Consider the following 17,654-nt stretch of genomic DNA (forward strand, 5'->3'; position numbering starts at 1 on the left):
TCAAGGAAAACTAACATGACCAGGTTCAAAGCAGAGCAACAGAAGGACCTCCTGCAGTCATCAGAACATCCCACAAGCTCTTTACTAAACCAGGAACACTTACTGGGAATGGGCACAGCCCTCCTGGCTGGGCACGTATCCAGGCCTGGCTGTGCCCCTTCCTAGAGGAGTCTGACACTTCTGTCCAACAGGGACCCAGGAGCCCACCACTATCATTGCTTTTCAACAGCTCCAGAAATACTGGGGAGTTGGGCATTCTCCATGATGGTAAGCCCAACAGGCTGGAAAACTCAATAACCACAGTGCTCACAGGCTGTTGTAGTCATCTATAGCAATTCTTTCTCTAAGAATTCTTGTTTCCTATACAATTTTGGAGTTCAGTAAGATTCTACTTACTGAAACTGTTTTAGAAGGTACAAATGTCTTGGCAAAGAAGAAAAATACCCACAACTCAAGAAGTTAGGCGACCTAGAAAATGGGCACATTCTTCACATTCCAATGCATCCTTTTGCCAGCCTTCTCTTTTTCTAACAAAATATCTGCTACTTTACATTCTCTATGCATGAGAAAATCTAGATTTTTTTTTCTTAATTTAGGACTTACTATGTTAGCATACTAACTATACTTGAAGCCACATGTTAACATATCTTTGGATGTGCCGTACTAGCAGTCTTTAAACTTTCAGTAAACATAAGTTTGTTCCAGTGAACCAAATATATTAATTTCCTGTAGTATTTCTCTATACTACAGCCCACAGGTCCAAGTTGCTATACCCACATACACACTGCTCTCCTGTCTGTTATAAAATAAGTTACACTTACTGACTATTCTGGGTTAACTACTTGCTGACATCATTGTAACTCCCTACTTGCTGACATCATTGTAACTCCATGGGGTCTCTCCCCACGGGGTCTCCCTCAGTTGTTCCCTTCTAGCCTGAGGCATACTGCCAAATCTCGGTCCAACACTGAATTGTAAGGATTTAAAAACAAAAAACAAAAAAAACAAAAAAAAAACAAACAAAAAAAAAAACAAAAAAAAAAAAAGGAAGGTTTTGAGATACTCAAGCTTTTATAGGGGAAATAATCTTGGATAGGGAGGTGAAATAATTCTGTTGCTTGTTCTTTTAAGATTGTGAAGAAAAGACCAAAGTCTCATCGTTGATCCTGTATCGTTCAGAGATGGCAGTGCCAATTCCAATGTCCAGAACAGTGGCCAATCCAAACATCATCTTTGCTTCACTGGGTTTATACAACCAGTGGTTCCCAACACTGTGTTAACTTTTCTTCATTGACTGTGTTGACAACAACATGGTCACAGTCATACTGAGTGCCTCCTGTAGAGAGAAATGTCAAAGAGGGGAGGTTATCTTTCAAATAACAGACAAATACTCTAGGTTTAGAAAAGCTCTGTAAGAGCTGGTGTAGACAATTTATCTTCGACCACAGCTCTGAGAGAACAAACGTATTTTCATCACTGCCTGCTTTTGGAATTTATTTTTGAAACAGTTTTTGAATTAACCAAGATCAGTCTGCCTTATTCTCTCCACCCCTTTAGCAATTCAGTTTCTCAGCTTTTTCAGCCTGGATGGAAAAGGAAAGAAACACTGCAGTACAGTCAGGTGCAGCTCCCTGAAGACTGTCACTTCCCAAAAGTCACACTTGACTATTCAGTTTTCCTGCAACAATTGTCAATTGGCTCTAAAAACAGAGTGAAGATGTTTAGATGATGAAGTCCTTCTGCTACCAGACAATACACACGTGACCAAGTCAGAGACAAGTTCTGGCACTCATTTACTCCTTGCCATTATAATCCTTTATTTTGACCAAATGAATCACAAGTCATCATGCCCAATGTATCACCCAGTGTTCAGCTGTTTCCACTGGCAGCTGAATGTATCTGAATGCAAAATAGAAACATTTCTTAGGAGAGCTAATCTACTTATGTGGTACAATGCCAAATATGTTCTCATAGAACACAGAAGAAACTGTGAAGACACATTTGACTGGAGCTGAAAGTCAGAAGTGGTGGTTTTTTCCCCTCAGATCTAAAATGTACTGCAGAAATGTAGGACACGTGCATTTCCTGCAGTACAACACACCTGCAAAGCAGGTAGTGTTCCTACTGAAAGGAGCCATCTGTGCTGACCACTTATACAAAGCACCAGGACAGTCCCACAGACATTGTCTTTTTGTTCTGAACCCCCACTGCCTCACCCTCCCTGACTGAGCAAAAGACAAGCCTGGCAACTGAAAGCTTATGATGAGTCTAACATACTGAGCTATGTAGCTAATTTTTTTTTTTTTTTTTTTTTTGTAGCTCAGTTATCACTGTGAGTGCAGAATTTTTTTTAAGTGGTGTCTGATAGAATGTAAACATGTTAAGATGGGATTTTGTTTTTCAGTGGATAGAGAGACAATTTACTTTGATAGCATGATGCTCTGGACAAGGTTTTGTGCTATGCCAGTTTATCCACAAGATGGCATTGGCAACTGCACAGTTTGCTGTGCAAATAAATGCACAACTGCATTCATTTACTGAGGAATTCTTTAACACACAATTTGTGGTCTGGAACGGATCAGCAGAGTTGGCAGAAACAGGCAATGTTCTTACTAGGCTTTCTCAAATAAAAGCTACGTGTATCTACTGTTTTGTATTTATTGTACAGATTTACTTTGTTTTAAAGCTAAGAGTGTATCAATACTCCCACTACCAGGCCTATCCATTGTAAAGTTTTTCAATTATAAATGCAGAATTGCTTTTAACATGATTTACTGAAGAAAAGGCAATGCAGTAGTATTTCTGCTTGTTTGGAACAGGCTCCCCAGAGAAGTGGTCACGGCACCAAGCCTGATGAAGTCCAAGAAGCTTTTGGACAATGCTCTCAGGCACATGGTGTGACTATTGGGGTGTCTCTTGCAGGGCCAGGAGTTGGGCTTGGATGATCCTTATAGGTCCCTTCCAGCTCAGGATATTCTATGATTCCACACGATCAGTCCTGTTTAGTTCTAAAGTGCTGGCTGTTGACTGTGCTATTTTTCTGGTTGGTTTGGGTTTTTTTGGGTAGTGGTCATTGTAATTGACATAATTAATGTCACAGCATCATGTTTAAATCAGTTTAAAAACAGCTAAAAAAATAATAGAACATATATAGAAAATTATTACTCCCTTCACCCAAAAAATCAGTTATGTAAGAACATCTGATTATACTAATTCTGCTAATCATTCAATCTGCTACTTTTTTAGACCTTCTGTGAAGCTCTGAAAATGAAGTTCAGAAAGAGTATCTACACAAATCAAATTACTATGACAAAAGTGATTCCAAAATACACATCAAGTGCTCACAGACCCCAGGCTGCTACAGCAGAATCTCACACTTGCCATATAGGCATAGCCATTAACAAACAAAAGAACCCCACCTTTTTGCATCTAATCACATCAGTATACAAGCCTGCATTTACCTCAGTATACAAACCTGCCTTTGCTTTCCTAATATCCTTTGGCTATTGCATCTACAACTGGTATGTAAGAAAATTTGCACTTACAGAAATTAAAGTTAATGAAAAGTTAGGTTGTTCTTGCTTCACCCTTTTAAATAATCATATTCACATTGCCTAAAAATTAAGCGAGGCTATCTACAGCGAGTGGTCACTGAGAATACAAGATAAGCAAGTACTGTGGGTTACTAAATTGTATGTAGGAGAAATTAAATGAAGTCTTAGGGCCTGTATAATTCAGGAGGTCAAACTAGCTGATCGGGTCTTTTTTGCTTCTAGATTAAAGCAACTAAAGCACCATCCTTAATTTAGTGTGTATCCCACTGCAAATACCATGTAATTAAGACCCAATATAATGAGATAACATTTGCTTACCTTTGATATCTAAAACCAGCTTGGGTTTCATCTTGCTATAAATTCTGCCATCGGGACTAATATGCCAATATTGTTTGTCTTCATTCCGTTCAAATGACAGACCGAGTTTAGAGCCAGGAGTTATAAGATTTCCAACAATTGCCAAGCAGCAATCCTCTGCCATCTGTGTCATCAGAAAGGCAACAGCAATTACTCCAAATGGCCTTACTTCTACTGTCCACTGTTTTTTTTTAAATCAAATTGGAGAGATATCATCAGGTGAGAATAGAATTTAGGAATGACTTTCCCCCCAGGAATCCATTTTTGCCCCAAACTCAAGACTTATCTTTCTTTTGTTCTTGTTTATGCCAACACTCTCTTCTACACAGGAACATTAAAGTGACTATGGTGTATCAGATCAAAAGGAACAATTAGCACCTGTCTATAGCAGTGGCCAATAACTGAAGATTACATTGATACCGTGGAAGATTAAATTGCCAGTACTCTTGTATGAAGTATGTTCTTGGTTATCTCTTCCAGGCTACAGCAATTGCCAGCCCAGAGACTTTTCCATGCATCCTGGAATCTTTAATGCTCATCTTCTGTCCTGTGTATGAATTTATTAGTCACTACCCACCAAGATCAGAGTAACCCTTTCATGTGAACTCCCTTGTGTATTTTAACCCTTCCATACTGTGGCAAGCAGTTTGAAATCCTAACTACCGTTATTTAAAAAAATATACAAATTAAAAATATACAAATTAAAAATAAATTTAGATGCAAGTAGTTTTATTTGATGTGCTCCTCATCCCTGGATTATTTTAAAGGATGTTGTCTATGCTATGTTTGCAGAGACTACAAGCACATCATCCCTCAAAGTGTACCCTTTGTAGGCTAAAATGTCCTCACTATTTTGTCTCTTCCTTGCAATAGAGGCTCTCCATTTCCTCTGAACATATTTTTTTCCTAAACATTTCTAGTTTTGCAGTAACCTTTTCATAAAGAGGACATAGCTGCACAGTATCAAGTGTGTGAATTTCACAGGGTATAAGAGTAATATTTGCTTCTTTGCTCTACACTTTTCCTAGTCACTTGTATTACTTGAATCCAAACATCTGCAAATGTCTTCTTGATTAAAAAAAGAGCTGGCAAAAATCAAGGTTATTTCAAAAGAGTGTTAAGGCTGTATTACTAAGTAACAGTCAATTTTTCTACATAAACAGTGATTTTTAGTAGATCATCATAAACTGCCACCTTTAAACTACTGAATGCACTTCTGTGGCAGATTGAACACTCATCTGTCATTGTTGAAATGGCCCTAAATTATTTTACAAGTACTTTTGAAAGAACTTTTTCTTGAAAAATTCATACTTGTGACTGTCGTAATCTAGAATTAAAGAAAGTTGATGTGGCTGTGAAATTCTCACTGGTATCTGAAGCATTCTCTAGTGGGACAAGGAGAACTCTGAGCTTAGACATTAGGTCCACTAGGCCAAAATTTCACTCATCTCCATGAAACTCATGAAGAGTAAGGAGACTTGCATTCACATCTATTTCTGAAAAAAGAGAATGACTTTCATATCTTGCTTACTGGTTATCCCACATACTTGAAACAGCCCTTCCTTGAAAACCCCAGGCACAGCTCAAGGTCCCATCTCATAACTCAGTCACTGAGATGACCCAAGCTTACAGGAAGGTGCAGGTTCTTCCAGTGACCTGTGTCTGCCTCTGTGCAGGTAGTTACCCACCCAGGAACATTTTCTTTGGAATATGTGGGTGAACCCAATTTCTGGTTTGTGCAAAATGGATTTACTACCATTCACCAGAAACATGGCAGAGCTCTGTAGGAGTTCAGTCACTTAAGATCAATGTTGCCAGCTTGCACTCTGCACTAAGCTACCTGATTCCTATACAGCACAAGCCATGTGTTTTCTGTGCACAGAAAAATTGCTTTATGAGATACAGAAAAAGGGCAAAAACCAGGAGCATTTATCCAAAGCCATATAATACCACACTGTCTCAATATGAAAACTTGTTGACATGTTTGAGAAGCACCATCAAAAGAGAAGTCTTTTGTACGTCATATTAAAGCTTTTAGCTTACTTTGCATCGTTTTGCTGTCTGCATAAATCTCTTTTACAACTGCATGTGTCCTGTAAACATGTCCAAACAATGCCTTAGCTTATTAACAGTAAGATTCTTCCCTCCAGCACAGATGACATAGTTATAAATGGCTCCTTTGAAGTTATACAATCCTATAGAAAAAGTTCACATGATTCTTTGCAGTCAGGTTGTTTAACAGTATTAAAGTAACTTAATTTTCTTTTGACTGGCATCCCTACCGAAGACTGTTCATGTTCTAACATTATATGAACTGTGCATACCTCTGCTCACCTCAATGACAATTTGCACATGATTAGTTTTATGGACTGTGAGAAAAGTAGGGCTTCATTTGGAAACTTGCACAGAAGAAAGGAAAAAGGATGGATTTGACTAATACAGGGATAACCAGAAAACAAACAAAAAACTCCAAAACAAAACCAAAAAACTCCACCCCTAAATGGCACAAAAGAGTGGGATTTTATCTTTAAGCTTGCTGAAATGCAGAAGAGGATATTGTCCTAGGGTGACTTTAGGATGTTTATATTTTTAACCATCTGTTTCCTCCCAAACCTTCTTCCCATTTGCTCTAAACCAGTACAAATACCAACCTACATTACACTAACTGTCCTACTGCAAGGTGTGCATAGTTCAAAATATTATCAGGAAGGGTCTCTCTCCTGCTTTGATACTTTTGCAATACTGTCTTTCCAAATTTCCATTATATCAAGAAGTATCATACAACTAATTTGTATCACTTGAAAAAGCTAGAGTTGGTTAAAACAAAACAACACCCACAAAAACCAACTCCCTACAGAAAGATTACATTATAGCTGAAACAGATTAAGCCTATAAAATAAATGAAGATGCTGCAGTAGGAATTAAATTCATAAAGCCCTACTACTGGAGAGGAAAAGAGAAAATGCACATTGAACTCAAACCTTACCCGACACCTTATGAATCCATCCTGATAAACCCAGATTTGATCATCTGAGTCTGTATCTTCTGCAACCTGTATTCTGAGAAGATTCAGATTATCTAGGTTGCCATCAGCTGACATGAATTTTCCTGTTTCCTTGTTTCGAAGCCTGAAGTACACACGTTTCTGCACAAAACACAAGAATTCTTTAACCACAATCTCAGCAGAGAACACATCCTGCTCTGAGTTAACTTCAGAGCAGTTACTGTCAGTGCTGAACCCCAAACCTCCCTCTCTTTCTGAAAGTTTAGGTTTTTAATTTGAGAATGTCATGCAGAAGCCCATAAACATCTGGACAAGACAAGCTGTGAGAACTCACCACTCTGCATGGAGAGTTTTGGGCTTTCCTATGTACTGAAATCAGCACACAGTGGAAAGCTAGAAATTTTTAATTCAGAGCAGAATGAACTTTTCTCTGCTAATTCCATTCCATATATGCTCTAAGCTTTCATTAAGGGTGCACTTGTGTGGCCTCTTACACATGAACACTTCTGTTCAGACAAGCTCTCAGCAGGGCAGTCAAAATGCATTATTCCTAATTCTGCTTAAGGCTATGCAAAGACAAAGCTATGACAGCAAGCAAATGAAGCTGGTTACAGGTACAAATAACCTATGACTTAGAAAAAGCTGTTTCTCCAATGAAATATGGCTCAGCAAGAACCTCAAATGTTAAAGCTCCCAGGACTGCTGCATCATTGGACAAGATCACATGGAACAAAATATTATACATATTTATAGAGCAAAACATATTTATAGAGCAAAATAAAGAGTGCATGACAAGAATAAATTTTGCATTAGATTTGCAAATTATTATGCCAAATAATAAACAGGGAGGGACTTTTCCTCTTAAATCAACACAAAATCACTACTAACTGAACTATTTTTTTTTTAACCAATTTTCTTGTTGTTCCATAAATAATGCAGACAGTATGCCAGCAACCAGTCTGGGTGCTAGTTATGAAACAACTTTAAATCATTTCTATGTAGCAGTTATAGCCATTATTTATTAATCCCTAATTAATCCTTATATGCTGTCTTCTGTACTTTGGTTTAAAGGATGCTTAATTAACAGTTTAAGATGTTTAACTGCAAAGCCATGTAACATATTCAAACAGCTTTTATTACACACAAAACTCTGGATTTCTTTACACAATTGCCAATGCTGAAGTTTGTCACATGCCTGTGACAAGGCTGTAATGCTGCTTACAGCTGCATAATATCTCCCCAAACCCCATGACAAGATATAAATTAGTGCTTGACAAGTCATGTCAGAGCCCACTCACCTGCAGTAAAGGTCTCAGAGAACCTATCTGACAAAAGCCACTGGCTTTATACCAATCTGGAATTTCATTTGGTGTTAACATCATCTGACGTCCCCTGTAATTACTGTGTTCATAAATTATCCATCTATGAGGAGAAAAAATTAGACAATGTTTTAACTGCCAAATTCTGCTTTGGAATCAATAAATGAGTTTAATAGAAATCTGTCCCACAATATAGTAGTGTTTAGCTTTGGAAAGCCAATTACCTTCTCTGTTACAGGGCTTAAAAATAATAAAATAACATCCTGATTTAGGTCAGTCACCTGAGATGGTACACAGGAGTTCTAATTTTAGAATCCTATTATTTAAAAATTACAAGCTGAATGAAGCACAGCATTTTCTTGGGAGAACCCAACTTTTAAATACCATTTGTTTTCAGGAGGCACTGTGACTCCTCAAGGAGCACAGATCTATATGCAGTAAATGCTACATTGCTGCAGGTGCAGAACCAGCTGGTTTGTGTGTCTGAATTTGGACAGGCCTGGTTCACATGAGGAAGAAAGAACTACTATGGATGCAGACTGGAACAAGCAAATACTGGAAACTGCAACAGGGTGAAGTTCTCTTGGGTATTTTGATAGAGGTTTTATTTCATAACATCTCTATTCTTTCCAAATACCTGCAAGGGGGGTGGGGAAGAGACAGAGCAAGAGTGCACATTGAAAAAATTTGTTTAGCATTCCCTAACATGCATCCAACTATGCTTAAAATCACACATTGAGTGTAATCTGCCAGAACCCAACTTCTGATTCTCCATTATTGGCACAGCCAGTGAATTATGTCTGGGCTTCAAAACAGGCTGCCATACAGTGCAATTTCTAGAGTTTTCTCACAGTGATGTGCTGGTACTGTCTGGTAGCCATGGGGGTTTGAGTACATGAACACTCAATATGTTCATTTTCAGGTTACCTCCCTCTTTTGACTGATTTGTCACCAGACATCTTCATCCAGAAGCAAACTCACTTTAATTTTGGTGCATTTTCACTGCCTAATACACACCTATCTCCAGGAATTATAAATGGAGGTCTCTTAGCAAAGGAAGAGAAGATGAAACTCTCTTCAATAAGGGAGGCAGCAGGGGCAAAGAAGCTGTAAACTCTGTATTTTGACACATTTCAGCACCTGACACTGCCATAATGAAATCCAAATTTACATATCACTTTCTATGTTTCCAGTGATCCTCCAAAAATAAAATCCACATATATTCATTGGACAGAAAACATACACAATTCACAACTCCATTACCTGGAATGATGATATTGGCCAAGAAGTTACTTGATACTTGACTTCATGTTATGGAAAGAGAGAATCAACTATATTGTGGTTATGGTGAAAGATACTGAAACCTTTGGAGGCTTCACAATACATTTACCTTTTTGTTTCAAAGTTCAGTTCCGTGTGCTATGGAAACTCTATGACCAGCTCATCCTGATGGGGAAATTGATTTACTCTACAGATTGGCTTATTAGCTCTCCACTTGAGGGCAGTCTTAAGCTACCCAACAGCATCTCTCTAGCACACACCTTGGAAATTTACCTCTTCAAAAGAACACATTTAAATGCAAAGCAACAGTAATATGGACCTATCATTAAAACAAAACAAAAAAAAAACCTGAATGACAAAACCCACCAAAACTGAGGGCAAGTATCTTAGAGGTATAGGTTAACAACAGGGAAAATACCAGAGAATTTAACAGATCTGCTGGAATCCTAGAATATAGGACAGTAAATTTTAAAAGCATTTCAAAAATGCTTCCAAACAGCTTTTAAGCTTCATGACAGAAGTTTAAAATGAAGTAAACTTCATGACTATTTTTTACATAGTCTTCAAAGGTATGTTTAGAGAACACAACTGCTTAAAAACAGCTACCAGATCTAACTGCTAGATTCTCATCCAATTCCTGAAGTAAAGGTACTATTACTACTAACACCAGGAGAGGTGAGTTCATGGTCTGATTGTACCTCTGTGTCCATAGCAGAGGTTAAAGGATGACCATGAAGACTTATTAAAAAACATTTTGAACTTATAACACAGATCACAAACCAAATTATTTTTTACAACTGAGACATAAACCAAGAGCAGAGAAGTTGGTTTTAAGGATGCTATTCAAGCTGATTTTTATAATATGACATGAGAGAAGACATGAGTTTCCCTGAGAGCTTGATTCAAATTAATTTCAACTCCTAGCAAAGGACATGAGTCAGTGATAATATATTGTTGAGACAGGATATGAAAATGCTCTATAAGATGAAATGGCATTAATGCACCACACACATGATATTCTAATTTTACATTCTGTGGTTCCATTGCACCTGTAAGTACTTCACTCTAAAGAATCAAAAGGTGATTTTAAACTTACATGCCACCAAGGACTTGAACTGAAGCTATGCGAGGATTGTAGCCCAGGAACTGAAGATTTAAGATTTCTGTACTGAACTCGATTTTCTTTCCTTGGAAACCCGTCTTTTCAAAAAGAGCTATGCAGGGCTCAGACAGCTCCTGCAAAGGAAGATAAATGCTTTTACAGGATGCTGGAATTCCAGATGGTGGCTGTAAAGATCAGTACTCCACATACTCCTTTTATTTCAGAGGTTTCTTCTGGATTGTTTAAGATCAAAAACCCTGAATGTTTCTGCTCTTCAACTCTCTAATTAAACTTGAAAAGTCATAAAAAACCCTTATACAAAATACATGAGGGATCTGCTTGCATGGAACACAAAGCTTCCTTATCTTCAGGCACAAAGACCTCTGTGGCTTGTTCTTGCACAATACCTTAAGTATGTTTTAAAATACATTTTAATCAATGCCATATCTCTCTTCCATTGCACTAACCCCCACTCGTGGGAATTTTCATACAAAGAGCTGAACAGACAGTAAGATAATATTGGTTTCTACAGCTTCAAATGATGACAGCCTTGTCAGCACTGCTTATCACTTATTGCATTAATTTTTAACTTTTACAGTAGGTTACGGCAACTTCAATCTCTGACTAGACAAAAGATTCAAGATTCACACTACTGAGGTAAAAATTCACGACAAGTGAAAACTGTAACATTGGAATTCTCCAAATTGCTGTGGGGAGATGATTCTCCTCTGTCAAAATGCTTCTGATGTCAGAGGGATTCTGCCCACACGAAGCTCTCTGCAATACTGAATCCAATTTGAATGTTTTCTGGAAAAGGAACTTTGGACTCTTTTCTGTGGGGCAAGGTATCTGTAGTGGACTGAAAATAACCTGTCATAATGAAGGCCTTCCTGTGGAAGCTGGGAGGTAGGGTTTGAAATTCCCCAGGGTAAAGTCAATTAAGCCTGAGTGTCCTGGTGCTGCAGTGTACACTCATAGACAGAAATGACACTGCCACTCCCTTTCTCACAGATCTTCCAGCCAACGACTGCATCAACCCAACGCCACAGCCAGAGGAGCTCCTTCCTTCTGGCACTCACACATCAGCTGCATCGGGAACGCCTGACATGACGCAAAGTCTCGACAGACTCCCGGCCGCCCTCAGGCATGGAAACAGGCCCTCCAAGGCAGAGCTGGCTCCATGCATGCGTGGCAGCTCATATATGCATGCTTCCATGGGAATTCATTGGGCAAGACCTCCCATCTACCATTTCTAACAGTGCTTGAATTCCTCTTTAATCTTCCTTGAGATGTTTATGGGCTCAGATGACGGCGTTGCATGAGTGTCACCATTACCTTCACAGCAGTCCAGTTTATCACAGAGCAGTTGAGCTCTGCTTCCTGATGGCACACATGCTGCTAGGCTGTGGAGAATTCCAGGAGAGGCCTTTTCCCTTTACTCCAAAACCAAAGTCTGCTCAGCACCACATGAAAGGCAACACCAGTTAGATTGCCATGCACCACCACGGGTGAAGGGCCCAATGGGACCAGTCACACTGTGATGACATCTCTGAACTCTGAGCCCTTTTACTGACTGGCACCTGCCCTCTGAGACATGCAACTTCTCAGACAACAGCCTTTCAGCCTCATGCCATGCTTTAGAAATAATCCTCTTGTAAAGAAAACAGAAACAGAAAAGAAAATCCTCCAATTTTCTGCCACACCTTACACTGGGCTTTTTTTTTTTTTTTTTTTTTTTTGATTCAGCAGCAATACTGTTATATAAAACAGTGACAAGTGCAAGGTCAGCTCATAAATTTTCTGACAGTTCATCCCATGTACTGCACTGTACCAAGCTGGTGCTCCTGCAGATCTACATTTAGTTATTCCACAGGGTTTCTCATTACAGATGATTGTTCAAGTATAAACCACATTCACGGCTGTTTTTTATAGTATGCTCAGGAAGAAGAACATGTGTCAAATTCAAGAAGGAAAAATGCTATTTTCTATCTGCAGCACAACTACGTGGAGGATGTAAAGCAATCACATCCAAGATACAGTGGAATCTAACCTAACCCCCCAAAACCCTTGAGCTTATAAACAGCCCTTAATATAGTTTCATAAGTTCTCTTATTTAAAAAAGCCCTTTTAGCTTTCACTTAAAGTGTATCAAATATCCCTTTAATGTCCTTTTTCATGAGCCCTTAAAAACGATCCCTTCAAAGAGGTGTTTAACTAGATAAATACAGTATCATGACATGAAAACAGCAAAGGTTCTTCTTGTATAGAAATGTCATGAAAAATCCTGAGGAAAGTTATAGAAATGGCAGATGGTAGGGAGGAATTAAGATTGGCACTGCCAAAACACAGTCCCAAAACATGTCTGACAGGTGAAACCGGGAGCTAAAATAATAAGGCTCAAGCTTTAGGAAAATCATGAAAAATAAACAATGTAAGTAGTAAGACAGAAATAATCATTCCTTCTATTCTGGTTTGCTAATAAACCAATGAGCAAAGTAACCCATTCTCCTCTTTTCTGCAGCTAGGGAGCCTCTGAAGAAGGAAGCAGCAGCACATGATTTGCAGACAGATGCAGCTCTGTGCTGCTGTCTGAAGTGTGAAAAAATGTAGGGCTAGAACAAGTTTCACAAGTGTAAAGAATTTAAGAAGCACAGAACTGGCATTTGTGTTTTAACACATCAGTCTCTGTCACAAATGGTAAATCATTTAAAAGTAAGCTGATCCTTCCAGCTTGAAACAAGCATTTTAAAGCCAGGAACTATTGAAATGTATTTTAATTCATGGCAATCACCCACCAAGCTTGGCTAGAAGCAGTTCTATTGATTTGAATAAGATCTGTCTACTAAGCCCAAGAGTTCAGAAAGCAGACCTACTTGCTGCAGTTGCTTGTTTAGAGTACATAAAAATTCTCCAGAGCCATGAAAGAGGATGACACATTTCAGCTCTCCTTCATCAACTGCTACACCACTCACAGGTTGCCAAAATGACAGTGGCGTGCTATAAAGCTGCCAAATTCAAAGAGGAGATTCAAGAGAACTCATTTTTTAAAAGAAGTACTATCTCCTCATGTTGCTGTAAGTTCCTGGAATCTTGACCACATTTTGCTAGTAATTACTTTGATCTTAAAAGGTACTTGCAGATTCCATAAGTGGTCCATCATAATCATTGGTTGTAAGCTTGAGCAAACTCATTCCTGGCCACTGATGAGTTACAACATATGTAAATGTAGTTTAGTTTGTATCCACCACACATAACAACACAGCCAGATTTTGCCAAATAGTATTGGGTGTTGCTTTACCTTATCTAGAAGGGTGCATTATTTTGTGATTAACTCAAATTCCATTGTCCTGATGATAACAACAGTATCTTATAATTACATGTATTTCATGCAAAGTTGCTTAATTAGGCCTGCTTTTTAAATATGCATCCAAAACAAGGTCCATGGTACAGATATTTCTTCACACCATCCTACCACCTCCTCAACCCATTCTAAGTGGTCTCTCCTACAGGAAATAGACTTGACTCTTTACAGACGTTCTTTTATAAGTTATTATTAAGAACAGGCACCCCAGGCAGTTGCTTCTGTAACATCTTCTCCTTTACAAAAACAGCACAGAGGTCAAGAAAACCTGACTAACTGCAGCTAGGTCATTTAACTGCTACTGCACAGAAAAAAACCCAAACCAAACCAAACCAAACCAACCAACCCCCCCACCACCACCCCAAACCCTCCTCTGTTGTATGCGTAGCCGAGAATTTTTACTGTTGCAAAAAAAGGTATCTTCACTGTCCTTATCTTTACAATATTTGGAATAGGTTTTACTTACAATATTTATGATCTGTAAAGACTTTAGAACTGCTTGGGGTGAACAGCCCATTGCTGTCAGATCAGGATAGATCCCTTCTTCCAACACATACTGGTTACCAGCGAATTCCTCCTGGTCATACACTATGCAGCTGCAAAAAGAAGGAGAAAAAGTTCCCTCTTAAGACATCTGTGCCAGTAAAATGCATAAAATGCAGATGCATTATTTACAATGCTTTGCCTGAAAGATTAATGTGCAAACAGCAAAGCATTGTTCTCCCTAAGTCCCCATATATGAAACCATCTCATGTGTTAGAAAGCTGGTTGCTTTTCTAAAACTTCTACCATTTTAGTGATTTTGCATTATTCATTCAATATAACTTACCTGCCATCTAAAATTTTTGAAGACTTCACAGCAAATGAATCAATACATCTTGTGTTTTTTTCAAATATTTGGCAGTTACCCTTGAATTCAGGCTCTGAAAATAACTGGACCTTTAAAAAGTTATAAACATATTTAAGGAAATTAATTCTTCTACCTTCAATTACATCTCTACCATTATTTCTATAATTACATAAAACCACACTTATAACACCCAGTCTTCCTTGGTTACCTATGTTTGTCACTTCTTCAGTGTTACAATCCTTGCTCAAGAGAGCAAGGTAGCAACTCCAAAAAATACTTCTGGCTGTAAATCACTTAGTGACATACAAAATAATTAAAACAACAATAACAAGTATATCTTCTTGGTGTATCTGCTGGGTAAGATGTTTAAATTCCCAAAGAGTGGCCAGAATAGGCACACCTTTATTAAAAGGCCATAAAAAAGATTTCTTTTATATTACTAATCTGCTTAATCTCCAAAATGCATACTCTTCCCAATAAATGAAAACTCCCTGCCTCTCAGAACACTAATGGTGTATAATCCTGGCAAAGGACTCAGACAGCATGCCAAGAAGCATGGTATATATTCCCAGGGTAGATGGGCTTTATAGGCCTGTTACAGCTACAGACACAGTCTCATGTTAGTTCTTTCTCTGCTCCAAGGATAAGAGAGGATACATCCCCCAGAGTGTTTTGCCTCTATTAAAAAATAAAAAAAATTAAAAATTCTAAGCAGCAAACTTGCTAATTTGGCTAGAGGATAATTAGCCATGATCACACAGAAGTCATTCACATTACAACATGCCTACCAGCTTTATTCACTCTTAATAGAGATAGGAGTGTGGGCAGGTACAGCATTCTCCAAAGAGGAGCACGCTGACGATGGATGCAGTCTGTTGGCTGCAAGCCACTACTTCTGTGTTTCCTTAGGATAAGGTCTTCCTTAGGATAGGGTCTTAATAGGCACATAATGGAAAGATGCAAATAATTTTTCATGCACACAGCTAGAAATAAGCAGCCTTGAGATTTTTATTCCCCATAGTTTATGCATTATCCCTGTGCAGGGGATTCCAGTGAAGCGTGCTACTGATCAGGAGCAGCAAACCAGGACAGATAAGAATTGTCTCCTTGGGTTTTAGGGCTGTGATATACTCACTACTTTGACTGAAATGAAAATAAAAATAACAATAACTTTGTATAGGGACAAACCTGAAAACTTGAAAAGGTTCAGAAATTAAGAAGGATGAAAAAAGCTGCCCATTAGCCTCACTGGCAAAACTACATATTAGTACTTGCACAAAGAAGACAGTCCAATGTAGAAATATATTAACTCACTGAACGGACAAGTTCTCCCTGCCATTTCCTTCCCTTATGTTATTGAAAAAAAATGGCATTAACATTTAAGCACAACTCAGCAGTACTTGTGAGTGAACAACTCCCTTCAAGTGCAACCACCACTGAAATAGGTTCACAAGGAATTAAGTCAGCTGTAACAAGAACAACATCTATCCTGTAGTGCCCTCACCAAAACATCATCTGTTTGTAGAGCCCTCAGCAACAGACTCCAGGTCCTGCACCTCTGCATAGAAGGCTGCAGGCTCCAGCTCCATAAAACAATCACTGATACCCCGAAACACCTCACTTGCTGAACCCAAGAAAGTTCTGATGGCAACTGTGTATCAAACCCCCCTTCCTTGGGTCTTAATGTGCCTTACTCAAGAGGTTTGGAAAGTAGTCTTCCTCCACCTGCAGTCTTCAGTCCTTGACTAGTCAGCCATCTATGCAAATACCTGAGTGTTCCCCTGGACAAACAGCCACTGCTTTATTTACATGTTACAGACACTGCACAGTATGTTTCATGTGCTTAGAGAAGTATCTTACCTTGACTTTACCCCTTTCACTTCCAACAATATCCTGCAAAAGTTTTGAGGGGAAAGAAGAGAAAAAATATTTTCAACACCGATAAAATAACATAAAAATTTACTACTAATTATCGTTTAAATAATGTAAATAAACTGAATTTAATAGAAAAAGTAGAGTTCCAAATACTTCAGCAAAACTTGCAAAACAAGTAGAAAATTAGCTCCTTACCATAACAATGGGTTGAACTGAAGATATTTTGCAATTCTTTCCCCCCCATGCCTCAATGCTGGGATACAGCCCTTTAGCCAGTATATACTGCTCCCCTGTAAACTCAGGATTCTCATAAGCCACCCATCTAAAAGAGAAAGAAGAGGAGAGTGGTTGGTAGAAGTCACACTACTTTTCCAATATACAGATGTGTGCAATCATTACTGTCTTAATGTAAGAACAAATAAAAAGTTTCTGAAGTGCCAAACTGTGATGCTGTTAAAACCCTAAACAAACCAGTGTATCTGATAGTGCAAACCCTATGCAAATTTTATTACCTTCTTGCACTATGTTGATACAAATCAGTGTGAATGAGCTAAAGCAAAGCACAGGTTCAGACACATCACACATCCTAAAAGTTATCTTCAGTAAGAATACTTCAAGGTGTTTTACAATTCTCTTATTTTACCAAGGTCAAGTTCTTCTCTTAAAAAAAAAAACAAACCCAAAAAAACCAAAAGAAAACCCCAAACCAAAAAAAACCCAAAACACCAGACAGATATCAGAATATAGCTTTTTCAACAAAACTAACTTTCAGAGCAATCTGAACAGTAAATGTAGCAATGCTGACTTTTAATGTTGCCTGTAGCTACAGCTCAGTTGTGTTCAAGCAAATACACACCCTGACAGGATGCTGAGCTGCAACAAGAGGCAAATATGCTAAGCAAGAGGAGACTGTTCCTTACTAGGAATCAGAGAGAGCAAGAAGAATATCCT

General features: G+C 38.4%; 1 protein-coding gene across 1 annotated transcript in view; it reads right to left on the reverse strand.

Moving 5' to 3' along the window:
- Positions 1-1,052: 1,052 nt before the first annotated feature.
- Positions 1,053-17,654, reverse strand: part of CRYBG1 (crystallin beta-gamma domain containing 1) — a 94,938-nt gene continuing 78,336 nt past the window's right edge. Inside the window, 9 exon segments of the mRNA XM_058020620.1 lie at positions 1,053-1,336; positions 3,873-4,035; positions 6,898-7,056; positions 8,214-8,337; positions 10,612-10,751; positions 14,445-14,574; positions 14,808-14,917; positions 16,689-16,721; positions 16,899-17,025. Coding sequence (XP_057876603.1) covers positions 1,248-1,336; positions 3,873-4,035; positions 6,898-7,056; positions 8,214-8,337; positions 10,612-10,751; positions 14,445-14,574; positions 14,808-14,917; positions 16,689-16,721; positions 16,899-17,025 — 1,075 coding nt within the window. The 3' untranslated portion in view covers positions 1,053-1,247.

The sequence above is a fragment of the Melospiza georgiana genome, chromosome 3 (genome assembly GCF_028018845.1).
Source record: "Melospiza georgiana isolate bMelGeo1 chromosome 3, bMelGeo1.pri, whole genome shotgun sequence".
In the NCBI taxonomy this organism is placed as follows: Eukaryota; Metazoa; Chordata; class Aves; order Passeriformes; family Passerellidae; genus Melospiza; species Melospiza georgiana.